This window comes from Microcebus murinus, chromosome 12, assembly GCF_040939455.1.
Source record: "Microcebus murinus isolate Inina chromosome 12, M.murinus_Inina_mat1.0, whole genome shotgun sequence".
Taxonomy (NCBI): Eukaryota; Metazoa; Chordata; class Mammalia; order Primates; family Cheirogaleidae; genus Microcebus; species Microcebus murinus.
In genome coordinates this window covers 80,659,442-80,673,841 of record NC_134115.1, presented here as the reverse complement: position 1 = coordinate 80,673,841, position 14,400 = coordinate 80,659,442, and the positions used below count along the sequence as shown (strand labels likewise).

Sequence of the window (14,400 nt, the reverse complement as noted above, 5' to 3'; positions counted from 1 at the left end):
TATGATTCTTTTAAAAAACAGTTTTTCATTCTGGAAAAAAAATTATCAACAACATTTTTGCTTAAATGATTCTGAGAGAGAGAGAGAAAGAGAAACAATAACATTAATATAACAAAATGTTAAATGTGGAATCTAGATAGAGGTTATCCCAGATTTTTAGGGTACTATTCTTGTAATTTTTCTGTTAAGTCTAAAATTATCCTTAAATTTTTTCAATAAAACAATAACACTTGCTTATTGTGGGAAATATAGAATACTGAAAACCCATGGAGAAACAATAAAAGTCATTAATAATTCCTACACCCAGAGATACTCAATTTTAACAATTTGGTACATATCTTCCAGGATTCCCCCCCTCCAAAACATTCAGAAAGTATGTCTTGAAATCAATGTGCCAGGCATTTTGCTAGATACTGGAGAAAAATCAATAACTAAGACATGGCCTTTGAGTTTAAAGAATTTAGAGTCTAGAAAATTTTCCATTTTATAAATAAATAAACAGGTCAAAAAAGGAAGACATCCATTATTTGTTAAGTACTATTTACCTACAGTCTGTTGAGTGTTTTCATGTTATCTTATTAAGATAAGATTCTTATATAATTATGATTTGTCAATTAAAAATATTACCTCCGTAATATGCTAAAATAAAAAAAAAGAAATATACCTTCAAGAAAATTTTAAAAAAGAATTTCTCAGAAAGAGGAATGAGGATATTATTCATTTAAAAAATAATATTAATTGAAAAAAGATAAGATTCCTGCCAAGGGTCATATGGCTAGTTAATGACAGGCTGGATCTTCCTGGCTTTTCCTTCTCTGAGTTCTGTTTTTAGCTCTGAAATTCACTTCAGTGAACATGTATTGACTTACATTGAGCAAGGCATGTTCCTATGCATCCTTGAATCCTGGTTCCACATACAGACTCTAGAGTGAGGCTTCCTAGCTTTGAAACCTGGCTCTACCACTTCCTACTAGTGTGTCACTGGATAAGGTGCTTGATCTCCATTTGTGTCAATTTCCTCATCTGTCAAATAGAAGTAATAATAACACCTACCTCATAGAATTTTTTTAGAGGTTAAATGAACTAATACATACAAAGCACTTAGATCAATTATCTGGCTTATAATACATTCTATTTAAGTGTTTGCTGTGACAATATGCAAATAGACATAAAATCTTATTCATGCATACAATGTATGCATATAAGTATTTATACACATTTTGCCTTTTCTGAAAATAGAGATATTTTTAATTGGAAAAACGGTCCAGAAAAGTTGATCTAGGGAATTCAGGTCATATAAATTTAATTATATTCTTAACTGAATGTTTTCTGCCTTTATTTTAGCCAGAAGGTGTCAAAAGGGAAAGCTATTCTGGTATTACCCTGGACCCTAAGGGTATTTATGGTAGGCAAAATGATTTTTTATTTCATATGTTGTCTTTTTGCTCTAGAAATTAAAGTGTAATATAACTAAAAACACTATTTTTCAAAATTAATTGTCTAGAATCAGAAATATCCACTTCTTAGATTACTGCCTTTATTGGTAGCATTTGTTATAGTATAATCTGGATGACTGAGACTAAAGAAAAATAATTCCACTAATTTTAAATGCAAAGCATTGAAATAGGAATAATTGTATGACTTCCCTTATATATTAGTCATTTTCTATCACAATAATAACTTATAACATTTTATTATAGAACCATCAATCTAAAGAACACCTAAGAAAAAGTCATTTACATAATAACTTAACATGTATTATTTGAAAACACAATAATGCTCATTAATCACTTAAACCCATTCCTCCTTACTTCTGCTTCCCTGCTTTTCTTTCAATTGAGATATTCTAAATCTTCTCAAAGCTAGAATTTTGCAAACATTTGAGCACTGAATCAAGGCCTAAATACCTATGCATATTTTTATGAAATTTGGAATGTGCTTAATTAACAACTCTTTTTTTTAACTAAAAAAGACAGAATGCAATAGTTTTTATTAAATGCTTATAATTTATCTTGCCATCATATCAAATTATTCAAATCATTTTTGTTTTCCTTCAGTGATATAGCACTGGGGGGAAAACATTTACTTACAAATCATGAGGACTATACTCAGAGTGTTATTTCCTCTGGAAAGCAAAGAATTAATATCTTTTACATTTTAAATCAGCTGGGTATCATGAAATGAATAAGGATGACTTCAGTATAGTAATAAAAAGAAAAATCCATCCTATGTACATTCATGTGCTAACTTATTTCTCTAATTTTACCTACCTCACACAGACCTCCTCTCAGTCTGCCCATTATGAATCATTTATAGGTAGAGATGTTTCAAGTTCTGGGGGTTTGGCCTCATGCAGTTACATCAAGCCTCAGAGACACTGTGTCTTTGGCCTCTCTTTCTTTTCACCACTGATACTTCCTATACTGACATTATCGCAAACAGTTTTCCAAAGCAGCCCTGTCTTACTCATCCAGGGCATGAACATCAGTGCCACAAGATGGGAGTGATTTTTTATCTGGGAATAAATCTTTCTGGAAAATCTTGGTTTAAAAAAATCTATACTTCCCGTCTTGATTTTTTTCCTTATCATCTTAGACAACTTATATTTAGGCAGCTTTCTTGCTTTCTAGACAGCTAAAGAGGAAAAAATGACAATTGATACTGTCTAAGTTATTTCTGAGATTTTATTAGAGACTTACAATATATGTATATTGAAATTATTACAACAGTATGATACTTTACAGAATTCAGTTTTTTAAAAGGCTAAGATATATTTGGAAAAGTAAATGGACAATAATGTTAAAGGAAATCTGAAAAGAAAATATTAGTGAGGGAGAATGAGGTATCAGAACAAATTATAAAGTAATAGTAGTGAAAATTGTGACACCAGCTTAAAAAGAGATAAATACGGAGACTCAATACTCAAGACTAGCTCTAATTTTTAGTTTCTATTTTCTTTCCCTGACAAGCCCTTTTCTCCCAACTCTTCTCATATCTCAGATGCAGAGAATTAAGCTCCCTCACGTCCTGGCAAGTCATCCTTGTTGGTCTGGGCAGGCCTCTCTCATGTTTTATTTTTTACTTCATCCATGACCACACTACCATTTCCCTTCCTCCCAGTGCACCCCCTCAAATGTGTATGATACATGTCCTTGAATAGGGGGGCAATATTGTTCTGTGTGTATATCTTTTTAATATATATAAAACATGTTGTGTTATAGATCCTTTCCTGTTTTTTAAGTCTTTAAACTCAATACTCAATTTACAAAAAATATCTCTATAGCTAGATGTACATTTAATTCATTTTTTCTTACACAGAATTTCAGAGTATGTTCCCCCATAATTTTACTTACCCCTCTCCTAGTGATGGATTTCCCATGACCATAAACACCACTACAATGAACATCCTTATAAATTTCCCTTGAAAAATCTGTGTTTATCTAGATTATATATATCTCTCTCCAGGAGTGGGACTGCTGGGTCAAAGGACATACACATATTTCATGTTATTTACTTCTGCCATATTGTTCTTCAGAATGACTATGCTCCCAGCAGGAGAGCATGAGGCTTCTCATCTCTCCACATCCTCACCAACATTTGTCATTAATTCCCTGTCTAAAATATGGCATTTTTGATGAGTATAAAGTAATATCTTATTATTGTTTTAATTTGATTACTAGTGATTTTAAACATTTCTTCATATATTTGCTGGCTATTTGGACTTCCCATCTGTCAATTGCCTATTTGGGCTTCCCATCTGTCAATTGCCTATTCATATCTATTTTTTTCCCAAAGATATTTATTTACATTTTTAAAAAGGAATTTCTTTCCAAAACATATAAAAGCGTGACAGAGTACTTCATAGGCCACTTTACACAATAAAATAGTCAATAATAACATGCATATTTTTGCTACCATAAACACTCAGGTATACTGATGACTGTCACATGGGTATAACAGTTAAGATATAAAATGCAACCAAAATGAAAAAAAAAAAAGACTTACGCTGTTTGTCACAGTATTTCAGATGATTGCAGTTATAAAGCTGGGTGCATGTAATTACCAATCATAATGATATGCATTTATATATTTCCATTTTTGACCTATTCATATTTTTTCTACTTTTTTCTCTTTTCCATTTGAGATTTCTTATTTATTTCTTCTTGATTTTGCCTCTGATGTTCTTCCTTGAGTAACAATAAACCTTTGAGCCAAATCCATCATAATATTATAAACATGCTCGTTCAACCACAATGCAAGCTATAAATATCTTCATTGAGTCTTATTTTTGTATTATATCCTCAGCATTTAAAGGGTTAATGAAGAAAGCATTTTCACGAGGAATGTTTCCATATCTCTGGCAAAGCCATGTGGCTTGTCCAATAAATTCCAAAATGTCACTCATTTTTTAAAGCATCTTCCATTTGCCAGGGACTATGCCGAGTGCTGAGGCTACAGTTTGTATAAGAGATGATTCCTGCTCTCAAAGAGCTTTCTTAGCTGGACCATGGGAGGTGGAGTCTCTTTGTAGTGACTCCTGTGAGCTCTGCCGTAAAACTTCCTGAGTTCCGATTACAGCTCCAAGTGTCCTAGTTCTTTCTAAGCCTCAACTTCATCTATAAAATTAAAATAATAAAAATTAACCTTGCATAAAGGATTGTTGTGAGGATCCAAATGCATTTAAAGAGTTTAGTAGAGTGCTTGATACTCTATCAATAGAATGATGAATGTTATCATTTTTATGATATAAATGAGTGCTTATAATAGAAAAATTCTCTGATACCAGTATGCCAAAACTCAGTTGTTGTGCACCTAGAGAAAAAAATATCTTGAATTAAACTGAGAGGAAAAAGTGGAAAAGAATTCCAGGTCATGCTTACCAGTGAAGCTAATGTTCATATATCCTTGACAAGAAATTACATGTTGATTATTTTTAGATTTTAGTTCCAGGAAGAATTTTCTTGTTTTGGAAAAAATGGCATGCTACCTTTTACTGCTGAGTAAGATTTATATAACCTATTTATTTCATCTTTTATAATTACCAGGAAGCTTATAGCCATATTTAATACTTTATTTAAAGAGATTATATAAGCCTAAGGTTTGATAAAAATCCTCAGTGACTTCTAGCTTTCTTGTAAAATTTTAATAGTGTTATTATAAAAAGCATCTTTTATTTTGAAAAAATTTTGGGAGGTATATATTTTTTAAATAATCTGAAAATAGTCTTCTAGGAATTCTACGTAAATGCATATTTTTTAAATTACAGGTGTTGTCAGCAGACGAAAGGAGTTCCCATACAGGATACCATTAGATATGGTCCCTAAAACAAAAGTCAAAAGGATTTTGAGTGTAAAAGGTAAATTAACAAATGCCATTTTTATTTCCTATTTCATTTTTGCTTCAAACAAAAATCAAATGTCCTCATGATTACTCTATTTCTCCACTTCCTTGCTCAGTAGCACACAAACCCACCTCTGGGAGTACCCTACCCCCACCTACCACCACCTTCAAACCTTTGATCACTTTTCCAACTATCTACCCCCACCAGCCTGATTTAAATGGAGATTCCTTCTCCCATGATGGAGGGTGGGGGCTGTCATTGGCCCAACGACTTCTGTAAAATGGGAGTGCAGCTGCTTTTAGACTTAAAGAACTTTCCATGGTATAGTGTTGTTCTAGAGAAGACTGTATGATCTGCAAATGGCCTGAAGATAACAGCACTGTTCTGCTGAAGTACTAGTCCCAGAGGGGTTGTCTAAGTCCATTTATGCTGCTGTAATAAAATACCTGAGACTGGGTAATTTATAAAGGTCAGATATTTATTTGTCACAGTTCTGGAGGTTGGGAAGTCCAAGATCAGTGTCTGGTAAGGGCTGCTCTCTGCCTCCAAGATGGCCTCTTGTTGCTGCATCCTCATGTGGTAGATGGCGGAAGCCAAAGGGGCAAAAAGAGATGGACAGCTCCTTCACACCTCTTTTATAAGGTGATTAATTCCATTCACAAAAGCAGAGCCCATATGACCTAATAGATTCTCAAAAAGCCCCACCTTCTAATACCATTGCTTTGGTGATTAGGTTTCCATATATGTCTCTCTAAGATTCATGTATGGAAACCTAATCAACATTCAAACCATAGCAGAGGTTCTCTCCCTTCCATTACATTTGCAGAAGTGACATGTTTGGTGGGTTTTCCCTGGTCTCCAGCCTTTACAATTCAATAACATGTCATTCAAAATGATAGACTGTCCTGACTACATTTTATCTCAAATAAAATCTTGGAATCACAGCATGTTAGTACTGGAAAGGAACTTTCTGACCATGTGCAACTCTGTTGTTGGATATAAAAGAAAAGGGCTTGCCCAAGATTGCATGGTGAGTTACAGACAGAGTAGTCATAGCACTAGCTGTCTGGGCTCTTTGCCTTGCTTCTTGGGAGGGGTTGGTTAACATGGTTTACTATGTCTAAGGCTAACAGGTTGAAGAGCAACTAATTTGCCATGTTCTCTACCCAGTAACCTGTCCATTGTATTACATTATCTCCCACCATATTTCAGTGATATTTTTAAATTTCTTTTTTGTTGTTGTTTCTTTTCAATTCATATTCCTAACCAGATCTTTTCTTCTCACCCCATTTCTGAGAAGCAAGTCAACTACCTAGATAAAAAGGGAAGAATAGAGGAGGTTGCTCTTCCCTCTTTAGAATATAGTGTTAGAAGTTGATAGAAAGTGGTATGTCTACTTTGATTTCTTTTTTATTTCAGGTCTGCTTATAGGTGAGGTCCTGTCTGCAGTTCTAAGTCAGGAAGGCATCAATATCCTAACCCACCTCCCCAAAGGGAGTGCAGAGGCAGAGCTGATGAGCATTGTCCCAATATTCTATGTTTACCACTATCTGGAAGCAGGAAATCATTGGAACATTTTTCACCCTAACTCATTAACTAAAAAACAGAACCTGAAGAAAAAATTAAAAGAAGGTAAAACAAAAATCTAGTGATTTTTAAACTATCATTTTAATTAAACTAATATTTAAGTTATGAATTATATAAAAGTTTAATTGTAAAAACATTTTAGTCAAAAAAATCACGAGGAGGACTCTACTATATAAACAAATACTATTTCTGTAGCATTTTGGCTTACCTTGCCAAAATGTCTGGATGAGAGACAAGACACCTGCATTCCAAGCTCTACGGAATACTTTCTTCCTCTTTGAATGAGATCAGAATGTTCTGCTTGATAATTCCCTATTGAAGCAATTCATATACTTCCTTTGATAAGTCAGTGTTGGCCACTGAGCACATGCTTATTGCCCAATACCAAAGGAAGTTTGCCATTCCCAGGGGCTGGTAAAGGGCTCTTTGGGTAGAAATGGGGGTTGCTAAAGCGCTGTGTTCTTTTTCTGGTGCCTCTTAGGGATGGTGAGCATCATGTCCTACAGAAATGCTGACTTTTCTTACAGTATGTGGAAGGGTGGAAGTGCTAGCACTTGGTAAGTAGAAGGTTTTGACTTGTGTTTTCATACAGTAGTTGATTCATTAAAGAATAACAGAATGGAATGGAAACTCCATTCCTTCCATTGCTTAGGCCGAAAGTCTCGTCATCCTTCACTCCCCTCTCTTTCTCCGACAATCCGCATCTGATCCAGCAGAAATGTTTGGCTGTGCCTTCAAAATATATGCTGAATTTGACTACTTCTCACCAACTACACCATGCCATCCTGGGCCAAGCCACTTCTTTCGCTCATCTGGCGTATTGCATTAGCCTCTGGTCTTCGGGTCTCAGCCCTTGCTCCTCTTCAGTCTGTACTTAACACAGCAGCAGCTGGAGTGAGCCTGTTCAAACATGTTAGGTCATGCCACTCAAAACCCTTTGCATCTTATTCGGAGTAAAAACCAAACTTTTTATTGTGATCTACAAAGCTCTGGCCCCACCTCAGCTCTCCCACCTTATCTCCTACCCACCCCTTCCCTCCACTTTAGGGCCTTTGCACTGACTATTCACTCTGTCTGGAATGCTCCTCCCTTGGTTTAACCATGGCTGGCTGCCTTCTTTCCCTCAGGTCTTTACCAAGGTCACATTCTCAGTGATATCTGTTAGCACATGATATCTAAAATCACAACCTATCCCAACGCTTCACTTCCTCTCCTCTATGTTCTGTTTCTCCTTAATATTTATTACTAACATCTTTACTTATTCTACTTATTGTCTGTCTTTCTCACTAGGCTATAAGCTCCATGTAGGCAGTTCTGATTATTCCTAGTGCCTGGTACATAGCTGGCTCATAGTAGGTACTCAATAAATATTTATTCAATGAAATAATTTCCATAATTCTAGTGATTTGAGGGAAAGACAGTCTGAATTGATTAAAAGTCCATATAGCGGGGGAAATGGGCATTGATTGAAACCTTAAAATCTGTACCCCCATAATATGCCAAAATTAAAAAAAAAAGTCCATATAGCAGTCTATTTTCAAAAAATATTATCATGCTTTGAAAAAATATTTAATAAAAATACAATGTGCCAGATGCTTTGTAGGTTCTATATGAAACACATTTAAGGAATTTATAACCTAGAATAATTTACTGTTAGATTTTGCCATTTAAATAAGAGTCCCCAGAATTTCATCTCCAGTGCTCTTACTCTCTGTAATCTTTCCTTGTACAATCTCATTTTTGCTCATGACTTCTATAACTTCTATGCTGATGACTCCCTAATCAATATCTCAAGGCCTCACTTCTTTCGTAAGTTCCAGATCCACATTTCTAGGTATCTGGAAGCAAAGGCCCTTAAAACATAGTTGGTGTCAAATTCATTCTTTTCTTTCTCAAATACACTTCTCTGTTCTCATGATCAGTGCCCAGCAATATCCTACTCTTTGCCCCGCATTGATCAAGTCAGAATCATCAGTGGGCATTTGACTCCTCCCTCTCATTATGGCTGTATATCCAACAGTTACTAAGTGCCACAGATTGTACCTTAGAATTGGGTCTGACCAAGTATGGATGATGAACTCTAAAAGGTTCCCAGACCCTGGAGCATGCCAACCAGAGGAGAAGCCCTAGTGATCAGGGTTGGGTGTGGGTATCAATGAAAATTGGGAAACTGCCATAACAGTACCTGCGAAATTGATGCCCAGAGAACAAAAAATCCCCATGGAGAGGTGCAGCAACCTCTCAGTAAATACCCAGAACCTTCTAGAGTCTGGGACAAGGTTGAGTGGATCATATTCATCCAGAAACATAGGATCACTTGAGTACTATTCTAGACCCAACTCCACAAGTTCCTTGAAAGAAATAATATACATAGAAAAAAATTCCTGACACCTGAATACCCTCAAACATTTCTTTTGTGAAATATAGAGAAGATAGAAAAAGGTACAAATATCATTCATATTAACAAAACCTAAAATTAATTATGGTGAGTATTTCCATATTAGCTTAGTCTTTCCTTTAAAAAGAAAATATTACAGATAGAGTTCAAGCTTTTCCTTTTACCACAAGTTTCCATCTTATTCTTGTCTACTTACCCCCAAGGGCATTAACTAGCACAAGATTGTACATCTTTCCAGACCATTTTTAATCCTTTATATGTATGAATTTATATAGAGTCCCTTTTGTGTTTTTAAATGATCATAACTAGTATTATACTATACCTATCATTCTGCAACTTGCCTTTTCCTTCAATAGTTAGTTTTGTAGATCTAGCAATATAGGTAAATCTAGCTCATCCCTTTTCATTGTCATGCAGTATTTCTCTTTGCAAATATATCATGTATCATATATTCTTTATCCATTCTCATTTTGATGAACAGTCATTTCCAATTTTTACTATAATGAACGATACGGTAATGAACATCTTCATATGTCTTTTTGTGTACACGTGTGAGAGTTTCTCTATTCCGAGAGATGGAATTACTGGACCATAAGGCATATACATTTTCAGTTATGCAAGATTTTGACAGATTTCTCTTCAAAGTGACTTTAAAAATTATTTTCTACTATTTTAGTCTTAGACCTTATTTTAAAACTTGAGGACTTAAACTAGAGTATATGAAGAACTTCTATGGGTAGCTGAGGATCTAGAACAAAAGTAGGTCAAATAGCCTGCTCTTTCTCCTTTCCTCCAAGTCTCTCTTAAATTTTGAATTTCAGGTCAGTCTACAAGAGAAAGGTCAATGAGAAGAGGAGAACACAAAAAGCTAAAGCAAGATGTATTTGCTTCAATACTAGAAAAGATCTGTGTAGACACTCACTCTTTAAAAATTCTGGGCTGGGGCACCCAAGAGTACCAAAGAGAAAGAGAGATAAGAGCTTACACATGTTGAATACTTACTGTAAGCCAGAACTATTTTAAGTGTATCCATATATTTAACCCTTATAATGAATCCCAGGAGGTGAGTCATCTTTTCTCATGTATTGCCAGTGCCTTTTTTCAGAGATGAAACTGAAGCACAGGGATAGTACATAATTGGCCAAGTGGCTAATAGTCAGCCTTGCAGTCTGACTACACTCACAGGCATTCCTAACCTGCTAACAGAAAAGAGAATTCCAAAAGCCAAAATCCCAAGAGAGCCCAATATAACATTCAGGCCAATTCTTGAAAATGTGAGTGCCCTTGAACATGACCAATCCATGGAAGCATTCCTGCTCCTTGGGAGCCTCATGGGAGATTAAAGGGAGAGGAGCTCTCAACTCTTTCCCCTGAAAGTCAACAGAAAAGAAAACAAACTTTGATGTCTCCAGAGGAAGGATTAGGAAAAGGCACCTAGTTGTGGAGAGGCAAGTTCCAATTAAATGTCAAAAAACAATTTTTTCAAACAAGGCTGTTAGAGCAAAGATCAAGAACAACCTAAATGTCTATAGATAGGGAAATGAGTAAAATAGTTTTGGTGCATTGGTACCAACATATTGTAATTTAATGTATAAAATATTTTTTAAAAAAATGAAAAAACTTTACATATTAATATAGATCTCTAAGGTATATTATTAAATGAAAAAAAGCCAAATACAGAATAATGTAAATATTATTCTACTATTTGAGTGTGGTTGTGAAAAGTAGACAGGAAGACTATATTCTTGTATTTACTATTTGTAAGAATGCACGAGAAACAACAGTAGCCTTCTGTGGAGGATGGAGGAGGAGGGAGACTTCCTTATGTTTCCTTGTATGCTTTTGGATTTTTTAATTACATGAGGGTTTTACCTCTTGACAAAAATTACTTAGAATACATTTTAAAAATGAAAATGAACACAAAGATAGAACAAATTTTATGTGAGAGGAAGTTGGGGATGGGGAGTCAAGTGGTCTTTTCGACTAAGTAACCGTCATCATTAAAGCTTCGTTATGAGGTAGTGAGTTCTGTGTCAGTGGCATCATTCAAAGGGAACAAAGATAAACACTCCAGGAATGTTGGGAAGGGGAATTCAGGCCACAGATAGGAGCTTATGTTCCATGGCATGTACAAATTTCACAATCTAGAATTTTAAGATTTTACTCTTTTATGTCTGTTATTCATGAGGCAATGTCTTGACTCAAAGCTATTTATTTCACCTCTATTATCTTTAGCTTTACAGAGTAGTTTTGTTTTGTTTTTTATCATCAGGAATCAATTTTTAGCTTGTGTGCTAGCTAACAATGTTGTAATCACAGAAGATGTGCTATTCACATTTGTTGACTGAATGCTTTGGAGAGCTTCCAAAATCTTCCCTTCCCTTCTAAAATAGTGACTTACTTTGGAATCGTATATTTTAAAGTGTTACTTTCTTTTAAAGAATAAAATTGTACAAACGAAAACACCCTATAAACCAAAAGTCAAAAGTGATTCAATGTTCTAAATATTTATTTATTTTCTTTTGTCTTAAAGGTTAACAGCTTTTGCTTTAAGAGTACTTGGACAAGTAAATAAATATGTAGAGCAGAACCAAAATTCAATTTGTAATTCTTTATTTTGGCTGGTTGAAAATTGTCAATTAGAAAATGGAGCTTTCAAGGAAAATTCCCAGTATCAACCGATAAAATTACAGGTAAGGAAACCAAATGTACAAATTAGCAATAGTATTTTTTTGTTTTGTTTTGTTTTTTGAGACAGAGTCTTGCTTTGTTGCCCAGGCTAGAGTGAGTGTCGTGGTGTCAGCCTAGCTCACAGCAACCTCAAACTCCTGGGCTCAAGTAATCCTACTGCCTCAGCCTCCTGAGTGGCTGGGACTACAGGCATACGCCACCATGCCCGGCTTATTTTTTCTATATATCTTAGTTGGCCAATTAATTTCTTTCTATTTATAGTAGAGACAGGGTCTCGCTCTTGTTCAGGCTGGTTTCAAACTCCTGACCTTGAGCAATCCGCCACCTCGGCCTCCCAGAGTGCTAGGATTACAGGCGTGAACCACCGCGCCTGGCCAGTAATAGTTTTATTTACAATTTTGAGTTTCATTCTCATCCTTTTTGGGAGGATGAAAAAGAAGAAAAGAAAAAAGCATATATAATCCTGCAAGAAACTCCTTTTATGAGCAAGCAAAGAATACAAAAGGTCTTCCCACACTATCTGATGTGACAAGATCTTCAGAAAATTCACTAGAGGTCAGATAAGTGATATCTTAGACAGCCTGTATGACAGGCATTCATTGTTCACAGGGCATAAATTCCAGAGATCTCAGAATGAGTAAAATATACTAATTTGTCTGCCTACACTCAATATGAATCTGTAACTCAAGTTCAGAGCCTTTTTACAGGTCAAGGTTGCAAGGTGTTGTCATGACAGATGGGACCCTATTTATATCCTGTTAGTGAGAAAGATGGGGGTCAATTTATTAAAAAGTGCAACAAAGAGCTTTTGAGATTAGAGTCTACATGCAAGCTTGAATTAAAAAGTACAAACAGTGCTCAACATTATGATGGTATAAAAGCAATATGCATTCAGTAGAAATCGTACTTCTGGTACTCATACAACCATTCTGTCTTTCACTTTCAGTACAGTATTTAATAATTACATGATATATTCAGTACTTTATTATAAAATAGGCTTTGTGTTAGATGATTTTGCCCAAATGTAGGCTAATGTGAGTGTTCTGAGCATGTTTAATGTAGGCAAGGCTAAGCTATGATATTAGCTAGGTTAGGTGTATTAAACACATTTTCAGTTTAGAATATTTTCAATTTATGATGAGTTTATTAGGACATAATCCCATGATAAGTGGAAGAGCATCTGTAATTATACTATCACTTCAAGATATCTCTATATCATCTATTCCTTAAAATGTCTCTTTAAGATTCAACAGAATCTCTTTTTTTCTGCCTGTACCAATCCAATCCCTTTCTTATCAGTCATGAGTGACCTCCATGACTGACATTGGCTCTCATAGTGGTCCTCAGTTGTAATAATAGCAGATTAGAACTCCCACAAGAAATGGGACAATGAACATCATATAGGTGCTATTTGAAGAGTAAAATACTAAAATGCTTTTTTCTTAAGATACTCATCCACCCATCTATCTATCCGCATTCATTCAATAACCACTCACTGAGTATCTTAATACATACAAGGGACTATTTTGGGCATGGCAGGGCAGAAGGGGTGGGAAGGTTGGACCCCAGATAGTATTCCTGCCACAAAGGAGCTCATACACTGATAAAGAATGTGGGGTATAAATGCTAGTATAAATACTAGCAACTCTAATCAATGTGTATGTCTGTACATGCATTTATTTATTCAACAAATATCTGTTGAATGCATACTAAGTCTAGATGGCAAGGACACAATAGTGAACAAAACAGGTATGGTCACTGAGGCCACACAGCTTACAATCCAGCAGAAATGTCAGATATTAAGTAATTTCAAGTGTGTGATACATGTTAAGAAAAGGGAAATAGAGTTTCACTGAAAACTGAGGATCTAACCTCGTTTGGGAGAGTTGAAAAAAATGAGTCAACCAGGCTCCCAGGAGACAAGTTCAGGAGGGAGGGTAGCAGAGAGAGCATTTCAAGTAGAGGCAACAACGTGCCTGGCATTTTTTAGGTAAGGATTAATATTCTTTTTTTATTGAAAATAAAGCATAAAACATGATATCTGGCTAAATGTATACATTGTGGAATGACTAAATCAAGCTAATTAACATGTATTACTTCAAGTATTTCTCATTTTTTGTGGTGAGAACATTTAAAATTTACGCTCCTAGCAATTTGCAAGTTTATAATACACTGTTCTTAACCATAGTAACCATGTTGTACAATATATCTCCAGGACTTATTCTTCTCCCCAATCACCACCACCCATAGCCCCTGGCAACCACCATTCTATTTTTGCTTCTAGGAGTTTGGCTTTTGTAGATTTCACATGTAAGTGAGATTGTGGAGTATTTGTCTTTTTGTGACTGTTTTATTTCACTCAGTATAAGTTCATCCATGTTGT

At 35.2% G+C, this 14,400-nt stretch overlaps 1 protein-coding gene and 1 long non-coding RNA gene across 2 annotated transcripts in view; one reads left to right on the top strand and one right to left on the bottom strand.

Annotated features, from left to right (window-relative positions):
• C5 (complement C5) overlaps window positions 1-14,400 on the top strand; it is an 87,989-nt gene that overhangs the window by 46,036 nt on the left and 27,553 nt on the right. The window contains exons 22-26 of the mRNA XM_012771708.3: window positions 1,345-1,405; window positions 5,267-5,356; window positions 6,761-6,973; window positions 7,410-7,485; window positions 11,860-12,019. Coding sequence (XP_012627162.2) covers window positions 1,345-1,405; window positions 5,267-5,356; window positions 6,761-6,973; window positions 7,410-7,485; window positions 11,860-12,019 — 600 coding nt within the window. The remainder of the gene's footprint in view (window positions 1-1,344; window positions 1,406-5,266; window positions 5,357-6,760; window positions 6,974-7,409; window positions 7,486-11,859; window positions 12,020-14,400) is intronic.
• The window catches only part of LOC142874310 (uncharacterized), a 60,176-nt gene continuing 50,305 nt past the window's right edge, over window positions 4,530-14,400 (bottom strand). Inside the window, exon 3 of the long non-coding RNA XR_012922134.1 lies at window positions 4,530-4,616. This is a non-coding gene — a long non-coding RNA (uncharacterized LOC142874310). The remainder of the gene's footprint in view (window positions 4,617-14,400) is intronic.